Here is a 16,860-nt window from a genome sequence, read left to right on the forward strand (position 1 = left end):
GGTGTTTCATTTAGTTTATTTTCCAAGAAAAATGGCATATCTGTTTTTTTGCCGTTGCTTATGAGAAGGGTTTCCATCGCAGGCTGCGTTTATTTTACCCAGAGACCTAAACCTCACTGTCATGCAGATCAGTTCACTAAGTGTTCCTCTGCCAACTAAGAAGTCCTCCAGTAATCTATATCCTGAGGTGATGTTCTGCCAGGGGAACATTCACTATCTGAGGAATCTGTCTCTGGAGAAATGACAGTGGCATTATTTGTAGACCAAAACCAAAAGCTGTAACTTCAGAAAAGTAGCAGTCGATTATTTTAAAGGTTCTGAGAAGCACGTTCCAGTATTTCCAGAGACCTGACACTGAGAAAACGTTAAAACACAGGGTAGCATGTTGAAGTATATTGAGATACACAATTTTTCTGTTCACTACTGGGCATCCCAAACCAGATGCTCAATATGCCAGCCCTGAGAGGCAGCGGGAGGGATGAGAAATCCCCACAGACGGCAGAAATGCAGCACATTTCAGTCAGGTAGAGACACCATAACGCCACGGCGAGCCACGCGCCCCCGCAAGGCCACCCGGCCCACGCCACCCGCGCACGCGCAGTGCCGCCACCGCAGGCCGCGGAGTTCCCCCCCAGAACTACAACTCCCAGACGCGCCGGCGCGGATCGGTGCCGCCCGTGTCGCCAGCGCTGATTGGTAGAGGCGGTGGGGTGGCATGGAAGGCTGCCTGTGGTTGGAGGGGGCCGCGGGCGGCAGGTTGCCTCGGTGTTTAAGTTGTGGACGGTTGGTTGTGTCGGTTGTTTTGTCGTTGGGGCCGTTGCTGCGCGGAGCGGGGCCGCGCGTAGGTGCGCGCTGCTAGCGTCAGCCTCCCGGCGGTTGTCCCTGGCTTGTTTGGCGCCGGACTCCCGAGAGCCTTTATCCCGCGGAGCGACGCTTCCCGGGAGCGACGGGCACGGCCCGGCTGAGTGGCTGCGCCCGTCCGGGCCTCTAACCGCGGGGTCGCCGGCCCTTCCGCCAGGGAGCCATGAGCGCGACGGACCGCTCGCCGGGGGCCTCCCCTCCCCGCAGAAGGTAGCGTGGGAACTGTGTCCCGCTCCGCTGCCGCCGTAGTTACTCCGCTCCTAAACCACCCTCGCGGGTCCGGTCCTGCCGCCGACCACTGCGCGTAGTTGAGCTCTTTCCTTTCTGCCTGGTAGGCAGGCTTAACGTAAGGCACTGCTTTGTCCTGTCTTGTGCTTGTGAGGTTTTTTGGTCTGTGCCTTTTTTTTAATCCTTATCTCCTTTCCTTTTCTATTGTTCTTTGCCTCAGTCATAAAATAATCACCTTGTGCTTATGTAACTTTCTTCTATTATTATTATTACTTGTTTTTGCAAGCATATTGTTCAAGGTAGTTTGGGGCACAGCTGATGTGGAAGTTGCTATGTGAAATAGTGTTATCATTGTATATATAGTACTTCCATGTAGTGCCAGCAGATAAAGAGCTCGGAGCGTATAAGGTTTTCATTGATGTAGTCCACGGGGGTCCCCATCTAAGCAGCTCTGATAAGCAGCCTATCAAGATAAGCACTGCCTCTGTGCTTATCACTTGCCAGATCACTCTGTGATCAATGTTCTGGTACAAGGAATCAGATTCTGCAGTGTGTTTGTTTAGTAAAGATCTGCTTAGCTATATTTAGAAGGCTTCTTTAACTTTGTTACGGATGGTATCCTAAGAAGGTGTTTGTCTGGTCCACATAAATAACTAAATATTTTTCCAAAGAGAATCTTGGATTCTGTGTGCAGTGGCACATGCTAATTTGATGTTTGTTTCAGTAGATTAAATGTTCAAATGTAGTAAGCATTGCTTATAATAAATGTCAAATATGTTATTGTGCATACACATCTTCATTTTGCTTTATGTTCTTCCATCTAGTACCTTAGCATCAGTTTCACAAACTCAGAAGTTTCTGTTTGTGCCTCACTATCAAGGCTGGGCAAACTATGTGGACAGTATCATGTACACTGGAAAGGAAAGCATGTAAACTCCTAGAATACACTGTAAAAAGCTACAATGGCTGATTCATTAGGTAACCCAAAATCGTCGTCTTAACAATCAACAGTCATTCTTTATAAAACTCTTCTAAACGATGCCTAGCAATAGGACAAGAGACAATGGGCACAAACTGTAACACAGGCATTTCTGTCTAAACATGAGGAAAAACTTATTTACTGTGAGCATAACAGAGCATTGGAAGAGGTTGCCCAGAGAGGTTGTGGAGTCTCCATCCACAGAGATATTCAGAAGCTGTCTGGACACCATCCTCAGCAACATACACAGATGACCCTGCTTGAGCAGGTCTTGCAGGGCCCTTCTAACATCAACTATTCTGTGATAAAACATCTTTCTCCTTTTTAGGTTTCATTGTTTCATTGGCTATAAGACAGATAGTCACTTTTTGCCAGAGTTTGTATCTTCTTGTTTATCTTGCAGTGGCTGCTTCTTCCAATTGCCAAACAATGGACTTTTTTTTATCAACTTTGCTCTCTTTCTCTTTTCTACATCCTTTCAAGTTCACCATCCTCAAATAATCCATGGGACTTCTCTTCCATAACATTTATATCTTCTCTGCCTTTCCAGCAGTAGGCCCTTTCTCCAGAGTAGAGTAAGTCTGCAAACTGTTTTATATCAAAGCTTCATATCTCATAAATGTTGTGGTTTCCTGTTAATACTTGGAGCCCAGGCATACTAATCTGTGTTTAAAATTTGCATTAAATAGACCTCCTTGTTGTCATATTTTTAACTATTTTTAAAAGCTGTTATATTTTATTGTCTGAAACTTACATGTCATTAGAAAATGTCTTTGTCCAGGTTGGCAATCCCTCATGTCTTTTCCAGATATACTAGATCTCCATCCCCGAGTCAGGGGGACTTCACTCCTCTCCCCTCAATCAATGAGCGCCTAGCCTTCCTCCACCCTTCCCGGGAGCTGTTGGAATACTACCGCAAGAAGATTGCTGAATTTGATGAAGAACATGAAGATTTGATAAAAAGGCTGGAGAGATACAAAGAAACTTATGATGAGCAGGTTAGGAAAAGAGTATTTGGATGGTGATGGACTACACGTACTTGCCTAAACTTCATTGTCTGGCAAAGGATTAATATTCTTCTTCAGTTAAAAAGTCAACACGGATGGTATTGAGATTTGCTAGGAGCATGATAGAACAAAGCTAAGAAGAAATAGTTAAATCTCACTCCTTAGTTGTGAATTCTAGTTGTCCTTGTCTTCTGTCCTAAAGCAAAGGGAAAAAACTGATTGTAGGGCATTCTTCCATTTTTTTTTTAAATTATTGTAGTTGGATTATAGCTTCAAGCTGGGTTGTTTGTTTTTTAAACTGAAACATGAGTTTATAGTCAAACCTTCCCTTATGTCTCACAGTGAAGAATGAGTGCTTTATTAGCCAAAGTTAATGAGCTTCTAGACATACAGTTATAATTTGTATTTATTGCAATGGAATTTATGAATTTGGCCATGGGTTGTTAAGCAAGCAGATGTACCACACAGCAATCATGCAAAATAAAAGGAAAGTTCAAAACCTAAAAATCTTTGCTTTTTCAGAGGAAAATCTTAGTATTTGCTTTCTGATATGCCTTATAACATTTGTCTAGCAGTCATCTTTACAATTGTGAATGACTCTTTGGGGAAGGAATGATTTTTTTTTTCTTTTTTTTTTTGTGCCTGCTCAAGTACTTAACATCTTTGAAGCAGCCTGAAAGCCCTTAGGATATTCAAGGCTTCCAAACTGCTTTCGCTGAACATATGGGAAAAGAGGGGGTGGCTTCCCAAATAGTACCCTTTGTCCTATTAGAATGCTTTTCTGAGGGGTGTGTTATTTTCCCCAATAGGGAGAAAATCATTAATGAAACTTTGTAACTAGCCCTATCTTTTACTCTTAACCCACACAAATGTATTAGTATATGTTCTTCTGTGCTTTTTTTTTTAAGAATAAGTGCTATTACAGGAGCTTTGCTAGGTTTTTGTTCAAGTTAAACTCCCTGTACCTGCACTCTGCTGACTGATAATGCAAAAGTGCAATGGCTGGAAACTAGAGGCCCTAGCTGAAGTTGCTCTATTTGATTAATACTGTGTAGTGACACTAGGCTCAATGTACTGAGCTTCCTTTTGAAACTTTTTAATAATTCTCCAATAGTGCCCTCATCTGGTCAATTTGTTGTAGAAGTGTAAAATAATTCACTTGAACTGGCAGTTGTTATAAACTGATTACAGGCCTTCCTTGGCACATGCAGTCTGTTTGCTACTGTTGCCTGATCCTTCAATTGCTCCATTCTCTACATAGCACAAATTGCAGTGGGAAGTACGTCAACGAGAAGAAGAGATTGTGGAGTTGCAAAAGGCTTTGAGTGACATGCAAGTCTACCTCTTCCAGGAGAGGGAACATGTCCTTCGTCTTTACTCAGAGAATGACCGTCTGAAAATCAGGTGTGCTGTCTAGATGGTGGGCTGTGACACTGGCACTTTCTGAGTTGCATGTGTTCTATTGTAGTTCTCCACAGAGATCCTGAGTCTTCAGGGAAGCAATTATGCTGCACTTCACACAGCTGGCTCCTATGAAATCATACCCATATTTGAACTGGAATACAATCTGTTGGGCTGCCAAATATGTTTTCACTTAATTTCTCCTATTCCAGTGGTAGAAAAGAGAGCAGAAGTTTAGCATAGACCCAGGTTGGAATTCCAAGTTGCTGGCTTTGATGTGGAGGGTTCTGACTTAAAGCTTCCACCTGCATTGCAAAATTTCCTCCCTCAACTGTAGAAACACTAAAACAGAAAACACATCAAAGCAAGGGGTCTCCCCTGTCTCTGCAGCATCATGTTGCCAGCCACCCCTTTTTTTTCCCATGCTTTTTAGCTAATGGAATATGTCTTGCTGTACCAGACTAGCTGCCAGTGGCAAGGGACTTCCCAGCCTGCTTTGGAAGGTTTGTGGGTGCTAATCCCGAGGTTTTTGTTAGGTTTTCAAAAACTTGTGTCAAAATGTTAGTTGGTGTGCTTTGGTGTTTCTCAAGGGTAATTAAAATCTGACATAGCCCTTACTCTAGCCACCTTTAAAAACAATGAATACTTAAAATCCTTGCGGATATTTTATTCAATAGGTTACGAGTAGTTCATAACTTTACTGGAATGTGAATTCTTTATTCATCTGTGCTACTACTGTATCAGCCTAAGTGTCATGTTTGAAAAGAGGGAAGTGCCAGCATAATGGGTATTGTTTTCATTGTATAGGCAATATCAGTAGTGTCTTTGGGAGTTTATTTTAAAGCAGTGTTTTCAAGAACTGTGACAGTTTGGAAAAACGCATGGATTTTAACAAGTAAACTAAAATGACAGTGTATCAGTGTCTTGATGTATTTTGAAATAGCAAAGTTCTGATCCCTTTTTGTGAATTCCAGGGAATTAGAAGATAGAAAAAAAATTCAACATCTTCTGGCTTTAGTGGGAACAGACAAGGGAGAAGTTACATATTTTCACAAGGAACCTCCACATAAGGTAAGATCATTGGGGAAGTTTTTTTAGAGCTATTTTGTCTTGTCACAGGAAGATCTGTAGTCTGGAGGCCTACCACAGACCAGATCTGGCCCACAATTGAAAAAGGAGTTGATAAATGAGTGCAGAGCAGGAGGGATCTGTAGCAGCCTTAGATTTTTGCTGTAGTTGCTGACAGAAGTAGGAACAACGGGAGATCAGTTCTGTTACCGTCCAGTCTCCCATAACTCCAGAGCATATCAAGTCACCCATTTAAATGTGAGGCATTAAACGTGAGTTTAGAGCCATGTGGCAAGTGGCCATTGAGAAGCTGGAGAGAAGACCACAAAAAGAAAAAAAAAAAAAGAAAAGGAGGTGGGGAAAAATCAGAGAAGAGTTAGTTTTTTTTTTTTGAAGACTAGCTGAGTACCACTGTAAACCAATAGCTAGGACCTCAGTAAAGAGTAAAGCAGTGCTGAGGTTTCCTGGGCAGGAGACTACAGAAGAGGCATCCCTTCTAGGCAATTGTATGTGGTATATCTCAGCAGTGGTGACAAATTGTTCAAGTGGCAGTATATGAAGAGCGATGTAGTTAGACCTAGGTATCAAGAAAGCAATGACTTGATTTGGGCTTGTAAGAACATGATGAAATGTGTTTTGTGGGGTTTTTATGGCATAAAGGTACAGAAAAAAGACAATCTGCTGTATTCTTTTCTTTCCATGGTTGCTCTGCACTGTCCAAGCAGTGCAAAAATCTGACAAGCTTCAAAATTTCCTAATGTAGGGTAGCTCTCAAATTAGGTCAACTATGTAGTACTGCGTTGAGATAGGGTTGGCTCTCTGGTGTTACTACTAAAATTGCAGCTGGGAATTATAACCTGTTCTTTCATGACCTCTTGTGTTTTGGGATTAAGTGGATTTCGGTTCAGCAGTGGCTTCTGATTCAATAACTGTATCAGTTAGCTTTTATCCTAAATTTGCTCAGTAGCTTCAGTGAATGTGCTGATAAATCAACCTTTCATGTTTCTTTCTTGCTTAGGCAAGTAGGAGGATGAAGGAAGGAAATAGCATAATCATCATCTTTACCTTCTCTCTTCTCCTTTCTGCCCCCAAAATGTGCTGTATGCTACTGAGGGCCTGATTTTTGTCCTAATGAAGCCAGCAAGGGCAGGATTCATTCCCAGTTGTTTGGGGGGTGGGGGGGGGGGAGGGGGAAAGACATAAAGGTCAAAATTCAGCTGCTGTTAAGGGACAGTTTTTTCAGCACTGACATTACTTTTGTGTATGTATTCCTTGTATTGTAGCAGGAATAAGGTAACACTGTTCTTTTGGATCCTTCATTTTACTTTTTAAGGTTTGTTCTTGACCACTACAAGAAGTATGGATGTTCAGCTAAGATATCTACTCTTGTTTCTATAGGTCACAGTTCTGCAAAGGCCAGCTAAATCCAGGGATCTGCATGAACAAGATGGTATTTCTAGAACAGGTACCAAACAAAACTGATTTAACAGCAGCTCAGCTAGCAATACTTGCTTCTCTGGGTATTTGTATCCTGTATACCAAACAATTCTTTACTGTGAAGACCTCCAGTTTCTCTATTAAGTTGCTTAGATGCATCTACGTGTACATCCATAGTGCATACAGTATTCTTGGCTTCCTTTCAAAGCCTTTTAAAATATCATGAGCTGGCTCTCATGTTCCTGATCTGCTTGGCTAATGAAGAGGTGACCATGGTATGCAGGTACTGAACTGCACAGCCATCCTAACCCATATCCATTTCAAAAGGTGGTGTTCTGCCTACCTTCAGTGCAGACAGTAGTTTAACTCTCTACACCTGGGCTGATAATAGGCAGATGACTCAGCTGCGCAAGCATCATTTCCTTAAACTGTTTTAAAAGTTTATTTTCCATATATGCCAAGAAGATTAGGAGGGTGCTTAGGTATTGCAGCATGATAAAATGAAGTAAAGGTGCCCATCACTAAGTTCTGGAACTTTTTTCACCGAGTTAGCCCTCAAGTCCTTGTGACTGTAGCAGTTGTGGGATTTTTCCTTTTCTTATACACCAGCAATACAAGATCTCCTGCTAAGAAAAGTAGTGCAGATTGGAGAACATTTTTCAATTTCTAATACAGATTTTTGCTGTAGGCACCAAGAGGAGCACTTCAAAATCGGCAGCAAGAGCAGAGAAACCAGAAAGTCCTGAGAGATATCAGAGAGACAATCAAACACTCTTACTTCAGGTAAAAACACTTGCTAATCAAAGGGCATAATTCCTGGCCATCCAGGGAATTATGATAGACAAATATGCAATCTGTTTAAAATCAGTCTGTCCACATTTTGCTTATCAGTCCCCATGTCTTGCTGTGGACTTCTGCTTTCTCTGTTTATTTACCTGTTTCTTTGCAAGGAACTTAGGTTTAAGAACTTAAACCAGATCTTGGAAGCTTTCCATAAGCAGATGATCCAGTAAAGTCGACCAGAATATGGTGCTCTGAAATGTGGAATTTGTAGTTTCATTGATGTGGCTCTCAATTTACATCAGACTTGCAGAAAATCTGCAGGATTGGGTATTTCGTGGAAGTCTCTCAGAAGCAGTGTCTGAGATGGAATTGTGCTGCCCTCAGTATGACTCACTGGCACAGCGAACTGTTCCCTTTGCTAGACCTCAGTGAATGATAGTGGAATGCACAGAACTGTGAATTGAGGAAAGTACCAGAAGCCATATGTGAAGCATGAATCAAGAAAAGAAATTAATGAGGAAACTTGTGGAACCAAAAAGATTCCTTTTTCTAAAGGACACTGGCCAGTTAGCTGTCATAATAGCATTTACTGTGAAGCAAAAGCATCATCAAAATTATTAGAGAAAATAAACAGTCCAAATTCATACCAAGTTTTTTCAGATGGTGTGTATCTGGCCTATGTGAGAGTAACAAACTTTTATCAATTATTAGTTCCAATCTGTGACCTCCCTGATGATGTGCCTTAGATAAAAGCTCCTTGCATCTCTTTTCCTTATCCTGTTCAGAATTGGTGGTTTGTTCTGGTTCAGTAGTCTTTCTTCCAGGATGAGGTATGTGGACTCTCTGCCCTATTAGAATTTGAATTCATTACCATCGTTTTGTTGGAAGCTTACATCATAGGGAGAGAGGTCTTTGTGTTCCACAGCATTTGTCACATCCTATGTACAATTTACATCTTTCCAACATCTTGCATCTGTTGCTCTTGTTTATCGATAACCCTGTCTCGCCTGTGGCGTGATTTTTTTTTTGTTGAAAAATGTTATTCAAAGTATTTCAGTTAGAAACTGGAACTCTCCTAAGGCATTATAGGGTCAAGACTCTTTCTGACTTGGATCCTGGAATTTAAAAGGATTGCTGTAGGAGCTTATTCTGTAACTTCTTTGCACCTATCCAGGTGGAGGCCCTGCAAGCTCAGATGGAAGAGCAGACACGATTATCCAGGGAACAGCTTGAGGCACTACTAGAGGACAGGCGGATTCATATGGAGGAAGCCAAGGTCCAGCATCAGAGGGACCAGGACAAGATTAAAAACATAACGGATAAGTGAGTACGAGAGAATGACCATGATACTTAATCATGAGGTGGGGAGAGGGGAAACAATCTAAAAACCAGTCTTTCGGTTTTCGTTATGTTGTTTGCTGCAGTAGGCAGAAAAGCAAATTATGCAGCCAGCTGCTTGGTATATGGAGGGAGATGGATGGAGTAATCTGCATATCAAAAATCCTGTTTCACCTTGGAAGAATATCACTTCTGACATCAGATGAGGAAAAGCTAAATATAGTAGGAAAGCACCTATCTTTTTTTCTCTACTTCTTCCAACTTTCAATGGTAACTGAGGGAATTAAAGTAGCTACTAGGAGAAGTGAATTGACTGAATGGAGATCTCTTTTTACAGGCTTCATAAGACCCAAAATCTTTTGTATGAGAGTACACGAGACTTCCTCCAGCTGAAGTTTGATGCTCGAGCCAATGAGAAAACATGGATGGCAGAGAAGGACAGTCTGTTGAGGAAACTTGACAAGGGCCCAGATCAGCTCATCAGCAAGAAGACAGAAAGAGAGAAGCAGAGAGACATCAAGAAGATTGCTCAGGCAGATTATGAAGTTTGGAAATTCCATAGTGGAGAAATAAAGGTAATTCTGTCCTAGGGAGAGGTTCTCTAATAGTTAGAGACTCTTTGAATAGACTAGAAAGTTGCAAGCATCTGGATCTTGCCTAGATAGTAAGTGATAGTTGTTTCAAAGTTGGACTGGTTTGCCACAAGTTTCGTTGCAGATTTTTCTACCTTAGCACCAGCAACAACAAAAAATCCTCACTGCTTGCAAATTTCAGGTAAAATGTTGGGCAGTTAGGATTTATGGTAATGCCTAGAGCAAATAAACTCTCGTTTTGCAAGCCAGGTGACCTGGATGACAGTTGTTAACCTCCTTGTTGTACTTGCCTTTTTTGTATAAATGCTGTTAGCTGTTGGACTTGGAACACAGTGTATGTATCTTCTTTGCTGTTGTCAGGGAGAACAAAGTCCTTTCAGTCACTATGTCCCTTATAGTTCCTCTGCAGTATCCAGGGTTTTTTATCTTCTACTAATATGCTTTCAGAGAGAAGTTTGAAGACCTGAAGTGGGTAAACGGGCAGTGTGAAATTGCTTTCATCTACTGTTGAAATGCAGTTCCTTCTGAAACAGAAGAGTACTGGGCAAGCAGCTGTGAAAAGCAGAATTAAAGCATTGGCATTGGCCTTGGGACAGGGAAATAGTTTTTTATTGATGAAGAGCTGTCATGGAGAGCTGATCCTCTAACTAAAAGGTTTGGGTAATTGAAGTGGTTTTAGATATTGTGGGAGGAGTCCCTACCTAGTTATTTCAGTAGCTCTAATGCCAATTACTAATTTTTTGTTATTTGTGGGTCATACTGTCAGGGTATTAGAGCAATTGTTCTGTTTCATGTTTGTTCTTTTGGAGGAGGGGAAATTTGTGAGCACTGGCTTTTGGGTTAATTCTTACTCTTCCTCCTTCCTAGTCACTGCAAGAGCAACTAATGCAGGAACAGCACCTATCAAACATGTACCGAGAGCAGTGTGTCACCTTAGAAGGTGAGCTGGCTAGGATTCGTGAGGAGGGAGATGTTGGCAGAGAGCTCTTTAAGGTAATTATCCTGTAATTGTCCACTGCTAGCTGTCTTTGCAGCCCTGGATTGGTCATTTGAGCCACTTCTACATGTTTTGTTGTAAGTGTGCGTCTTTCTCTGTTCTGTAAACCCCACTGAGTTTTTCCTGTCCATAGGAACGCTCAGAAAAGATGGGAAAGCGCCTGCAGCTAATGACTCGGCGATATGAGGCCTTGGAAAAGCGGCGTAATATGGAAGTGGAAGGTTTCAAGAATGACATCAAGCAGCTTCGGCAGAGGCTGAAAGATGTAGAGAAGCAGCTTTTCAAGGTAATAGCTAATTGTTAAGACAGACTGATGTGGGCTTACCCTACAGAGGTGTAGTCTCAATATTTAAATGGAATGCTTCCTTAGAGTCTGAGTTGTTAGGGAAACTGTATTTCTTTCCGAAGTGTTCCTTTAGATATGTGATAAAACTTGCCTTGTGATTGTGTGCATTTATGAAGCAAAAAAAGACTTGTCACTGTTAATCAAGCATCGAGTTGGTCCATGAACTCTGATCATACAGTAGCTGTGTCCTGTTTTGCTACACCCTTGAAAGGTCTTACCTGACACCTTTAGCTCACTTAGCACCTTGCAATTATAAGACAGTTAAAATAGTTCATTGCAGAAGTACATCCTGCAAAGAATGTGGTGAGACTTTTTTCCTGGGGGCCATAGCATTTGGCTTTCTTCCAGTAAGAGGCAGAACAGTGACTTGATTACTATGAATATTGTGTTTCTTCCTTTGTAAATCTTATTTGCAACTCTGGAAAAATCACTGCAGAAACCAACAGCTGGAAGTTGAATCTGTGTAACTTTGAAATAGATGTAGTTTCTAGATGTACAGATAAACATCAGAACTGCTTAGAAAGGAAGCCACAGCCATTACATTGCCTGGAGTGAGCAACGTGATATTTATTTAAAAGATATGCCTGAGAGGATCATCTAGGCATAGCTTTTGTCCAACTGACTCCCTGCTATTTCAGGAGTCTAGTCGGCAGTGCCACTGAAACCCTCCTGTGTTCTGTGCTTCTGACACATGGCTGTCCAAAGCATTTTCCTCACTAAAGGTTTGGATTTTTTTTTAAGGATTAAACATGGTATAAGGATAGAAAAAGAAAATTGCCTACAATATTTCTACCATAGACCTATATGATATGAAGGGAACTTCAAGCTTTAAAATATCTTGAGTTGTTAGCGTAAACAATTTTTGACTTTTCATGGATTAGGCTCTGCACGAAAATAAATGCATATGGGTGAACTGAGAAACGCTGTTTTCTGAACTTTCTAAACAAGTTATTCCGGTTACTGCAGGTTTCCTCATCTCTAATATAATGTGCAAAGGTACTGTTTAATTAAACCTTGTAAATGCTTTCTTATTGTGTGTGTACTTTTAATTGTATTCTTCTAATTTCTTTCTACACTTAACCACAAGAGGGCAGAGGAATAAAATAATTGTTAGAAATCTCCAGTGTGGTTTTTAAATCTGTTTCATTGTTTGAGGTCAAAATGACTATAGATGACTAAATTTCCTGATCTGCCTATTAAAACCTTTGTGTCCAAGAACTACATGACGACACTGAGATACTGTAGAGTCAAGAGAAGAGGGCTTTGGGAGCAGCTTCCAAGGTTCTTCTCCCCTGTTGGGGATGGCATGGCGTGCAATCTGGTTCGAGTGACAAGACATACTGCCCTCAGCAGCCCCTGCTAGCTTACCACCAGGAATTCTGATTATCTAGCAGCCTCTGCCCCAGCACAGCATTACTGTTGGCTATGCGGCATAGCCTGAGACGAGGAATTGTATTTGAACAACTTCTGAATCGCATGCAGTTCAAAAGGCAGCAGGTGGGCCACAGCAGTTAGCCAGGACAAGCTCCTACTGGTCCAAACTACTGCCCTGACTTCTAGTAGTAAAAGACAACAAAATATCATACTAGGAGAGAAACTTAGAGAAATACGTAAGTTGTTAAATATTTTAACTTGCCTACTTTTGTGGGTCTCTAAGCCATTCAGGAAGGAAAAATGAGCCAACAGTTTATGGGTGAGCTTGAGTTCAACCTTATGCAGGTTTCTTCTCCAGTGCCATAATGCCCCAATGTATCAAAGCTTTGTGTTCTTTATTTTCAGTTCTGGAACACCTTTCTATTGGTGATATGCCTAGTGACATTAGTTTGAGCATCCCCTTAGCTAGCTACCAAGATTCTCCTTGGGAGTTCTGTCCCTTGTGTTCTCATCATAATACTCTTCAAATTACTTCACTCTGGTTTTCTTAATCTATTTTTTCTTATTCTTTCCAGGTGACTCTAAATATTGGACCAGACCAGGATCTTGCAATTCTGCATGAGGTCCGCCAAGGAAACCGACGAACCCACAAAATCCAAGGAGAATTGAAAACATTAAAGGCAAAAATTTATGGCTTAGAGAATGAACTACGAGTCTGCTGATGCTGAGGTATTAGCCAGCATCCTGTTTGTTAGGAACAGGGCCATCGCTAGGTTGGAATAGTCATCCTTAAGAACAGCTCTTGCCTGTCTGCTTTCTGCTATCTAACGACAGAAGGCTCGAGGAAATCTGCAGTTAATGTCATGATATCATACACCAGCCATTCCTTACACACCCAGCTATGTTGCTGTTTTGGCTGAGAGATGACACTGATAATATATCAGTTATGTACTTTCTATGTTCATCTTATTAGGGTTTTGCTTAAGACTTTATCTGTGACACTGCATGCTGGTCTTTAGCTTTATTTGGAACACAGTACAAACCACATGTGGAATTAATAATCATGAAAGGAACTAATTTTCAAGATCTGAATTGCTTGTCTGATGTTTCTGTATGTGAGAAGCAGCTTTTAAAGTGATTAAATGATTTTATGGTGTGTAGACGTTTCAGGACATAACTGGAATTTTTCTTAAAAAAAAAAAAATTAAATAGAAAGTCAGTATTGCGTTTGAGTCCCATCTAACCTTGACAGTGGAGCTGTTCTAAAATAGCTTCCCTTCCCTTGATTCCAACCTAATTGGGACAAACCCTTACTGATTTAATATGGTGGATAATCCATTGTAGAACTCATGTGAGAACCAGCCACATCATCTCCATTTGTTTTGGATGTTTTAGTAGGGGTAAAAAAGATTGCCTCAGAGTCATCTTCCTCTGCCTTTTCTCCCAGGTTATCTTAATGCACAGGAGCCCATACTAAAAGGCAACTAGTATCCTCCTTAACAGTTGTATCATCTACCTTTGTTGCTTTAAACAATGCGATGGTTACATAACAATCATAGCCAGCTTTTGCCCCAGTGTTGCAGTTACTGAACAGTAACAGGGACTGGGGTGGGGGAGCATGTTTCTACATGGTCTCTGGTTGTATGACCATCTCCACACCAGACATCAGGTTATTGCAATTCTAGAAAACCTTTGAGAGCATGAAGAGCACTAGAACATAGCTCCAGCCCAGTTTATAACTGCAGGGTAATTAACCTTTTACTGTATTGGCAGCAAATTGTGTCCACCTTGTAGACTGAGAGTGGATCTGTGTTGGAAGGAGGATTTTGGTGCCTTAAGGTTTCTTACCATAGCTTCACTTGCTTAAATGTGACAGAAGCAGAACATTGCCTTTCTGAAAAAGCCTTCTATAGGCTACCAGAACTTCCTTCCCATTTGAAAAGCAATGAGTGGTGCATGAAAGCAGGCAGTTTCTCTTAGATTTAGTAGTGGCCGTAGAGATCCTCATTCAGTGTCTGAGAGGCAGGGAAGCAAAAAAAAAAAAACCTTTCTGTGCTGTGAAGATTTAGAGAAATAATTGTTCTCTATAGTACTGGCTAAGGCATTTCTTCTAAGGGGAAAATTCTTCCAAGAATTCAAGGCCTGCTGCATTAGTACATCTTTGTGAAAAGCTTGCTGGCCCCTATGGTCCTCTAATGTGGCTTCAGTTGGGCATATGTATTCTGGAAGCCAAACTCCTCATAAGCAGAGGTTCAGAGGCTTTAATGTGGCTGGCTGACCACTTGTACGCCTGGATGCTCAAATACTTGTTGCAGTCTCTAAATTCTAAACTGACAAGAGCTTTAAAATATGTTCAGCTTAATGCTGAACTATTACAAAAATTGATTCATGAAAAGTTCAGGTGCCCACACAACGTGGACAAGCTGAGGAAGGTTATTAGACTCTGATGGCAATAGCAGTTTTGCTATTTCTTAGTTGATTAGTACTTTATCAGATAAGCTTCCTTTAGCTAGCCACCTTTGTGGAATAACATCCTGCTAGTTTGAAGATGGGATATCAAAAATATTACCACTGTTCCTGAAAGGCTACTTCTGAAAAATTACCACATAATGAAGTAGATGCTTATTTTGCAGAATCCATCTACTTCAAATTCAGTTAACAGGAAGCTAGCAAATTGGTCTCTTGAACGTGTAGAAATTGGTTTCTGTTTGCTTGCAATTCCTGCAAGCTAAAGAGTAGCCTGAGAAAGTAACTTTTCCTCACCTGAAAGCCATAAAATGTGTATGGTTAAAGGCTGTAGGCTTGGACATCTAGGTCTGTAAGTCCGGGACAAGTATTGGGGAAAGAAGGATACAAATGCTCAACTTCTTGTCTTCCTTACCAATATTACTTGAAAGTCTGAAGACTGTAAAAGGGCAGCATTCCTACTATACCTGCTGGTACATCAAAATCAAAGTGCAGCTCCAACTTTATTCTTGGTTTGTCACTAGGCTGTGAACCCTTCCTATGGTGAGCGGAAGAAATTACACTAGTGCAGATTTGTAAGTGCATTTTATTTGGAAGCTTGAATAGTTTCTCCAAGGGCAGGAAGTGCAAAGTATTGTACGTGAATTTTTTTGTGATGTCTTCATGTGACCATGTGAAATATTGCTTTCATGTTGTTGCCAAAACAAATGGGGACCTTCAGGCCAAGAGTTGCTTTAAATAACCAAGACATCTATCTACCCTTTAAGATCTGTCACTGAAGAACTGACATTTCTAAAGGGTTTTCCTGAAAAAGGTTCAGAGACCCGTATTAGTCAAAATATTCTTCTATTGTTTTGGGGTTGAATATAAAATAGTTTTAAAAAATGTACTCCAAAGACTGATTATCCTTTTTTGCTAATTTAAAAGTTAGTAATGTGTGATTTGTATCATTTCAATACAACTAAATGTGAGGTTACGTATGTAGAGCAAGAATTTGAACTGTATCTCCAAAAAGGCTGACCCTTGGAATGTGGGGACTGACAAGGATTAGAGGTCACAAATGGACAAATGTTGTTCTTGTGAACCTGGATGCTAAAATGTTCCCTGTGTAAATAGGGTAAAGTGGGCAGGAGGTTAAATTTTGTCATGTATAGGATTTGTGAGATCAGGATAGAGTACATACATTACAAAAGAAGTTGAAATACTGGACAAGACAACCACAGATGATTCAGCAGAGGAAAAAGACCATGTAAGAACTCAAATTGTATTACATTAAGACTGATTAATATACAGGTACCTTGAGGGGAAAAAGAAAAACTCACAGAACCTCTTAATCTCAGGAGGGAACAGCTGAGCAAAAACCAATAGTCTGAAGCTGTAGTTAAACATTGGGTATTGAAAATAAAGCATGTCTTTAACAGGAAGATTTTTTTTTTTTTTCCTCACTACAACAACTCTTTGTGGAGGTGACAAGTCCTCCATCTTCAAAACTAGAAATGATTGCACCTCTGGAAAAGTTAACTGTTTTTACTAAGTTACTGGTTCTAACACATACTCATGAAATGTAATGACATGTGAAATGTATGACATATTAATGGTCCCTTCTGGCTCTAAACCTATTAATTTTTTTTTATAGGCAGTACTGATAGAATTTTTTCAGCACTCATGCACTTGCTTTAATTATAGGAAAGTATGCTGTATCAGCTCACCCTTCACAGCAAGGTTACACAAGGTCAAAAAAAACCCTCCTCTCCCTATGCCAGGACTTGCAGTAATTCTCAGTTTATGCTGTGACTACATTTAGAGAGGTAAATTAACTATAACCTCAGTTCTGACAGCTGTCAGAATATATCTAAAGTAGTAATATATAGCTGTATGCAATCGCTGTACTTGAAAAATGTTGACATTAATAGTAGTATTTCTTCAGAAACATTTTACTAATATAGATGGATTTTCTGCAGGCAGCCTAATATTCTGGAATT

At 40.7% G+C, this 16,860-nt stretch overlaps 1 protein-coding gene across 3 annotated transcripts; it reads left to right on the forward strand.

Moving 5' to 3' along the window:
- The first annotated feature begins 691 nt into the window (after positions 1–691).
- On the forward strand, positions 692–13,570 carry CCDC77 (coiled-coil domain containing 77). 3 transcript variants are annotated; one of them, XM_068946980.1, is made up of 11 exons: positions 692–783; positions 2,877–3,066; positions 4,337–4,479; positions 5,451–5,547; positions 6,943–7,009; positions 7,670–7,764; positions 8,939–9,087; positions 9,440–9,677; positions 10,563–10,688; positions 10,826–10,978; positions 12,988–13,570. In XM_068946980.1, the coding sequence occupies exons 1-11, from the start codon at positions 716–718 to the stop codon at positions 13,132–13,134; spliced, it is 1,473 nt and encodes a 490-aa protein (XP_068803081.1). In that variant the 5' UTR covers positions 692–715; the 3' UTR covers positions 13,135–13,570. The 3 variants fall into 3 exon arrangements, with proteins under 3 accessions (XP_068803081.1, XP_009678141.1, XP_009678140.1); XM_009679846.2 differs by having other exon boundaries at positions 732–1,071; XM_009679845.2 differs by lacking the exon at positions 692–783 and adding an exon at positions 2,522–2,643.
- Positions 13,571–16,860: the final 3,290 nt, after the last annotated feature.

This window comes from Struthio camelus, chromosome 1 (genome assembly GCF_040807025.1).
Source record: "Struthio camelus isolate bStrCam1 chromosome 1, bStrCam1.hap1, whole genome shotgun sequence".
Lineage (NCBI taxonomy): Eukaryota > Metazoa > Chordata > Aves > Struthioniformes > Struthionidae > Struthio > Struthio camelus.

Coding starts and splice junctions, on each gene's coding strand:
- CCDC77 (XM_009679845.2), top strand. CDS start 2,573: ATGGGACTTCTCTTCCATAACATTTATATCTTCTCTGCCTTTCCAGCA. Junction 4,480..5,450: donor AATGACCGTCTGAAAATCAG/GTGTGCTGTCTA, acceptor TGTGAATTCCAG/GGAATTAGAAGATAGAAAAA. Junction 7,010..7,669: donor AGATGGTATTTCTAGAACAG/GTACCAAACAAA, acceptor TTTTTGCTGTAG/GCACCAAGAGGAGCACTTCA.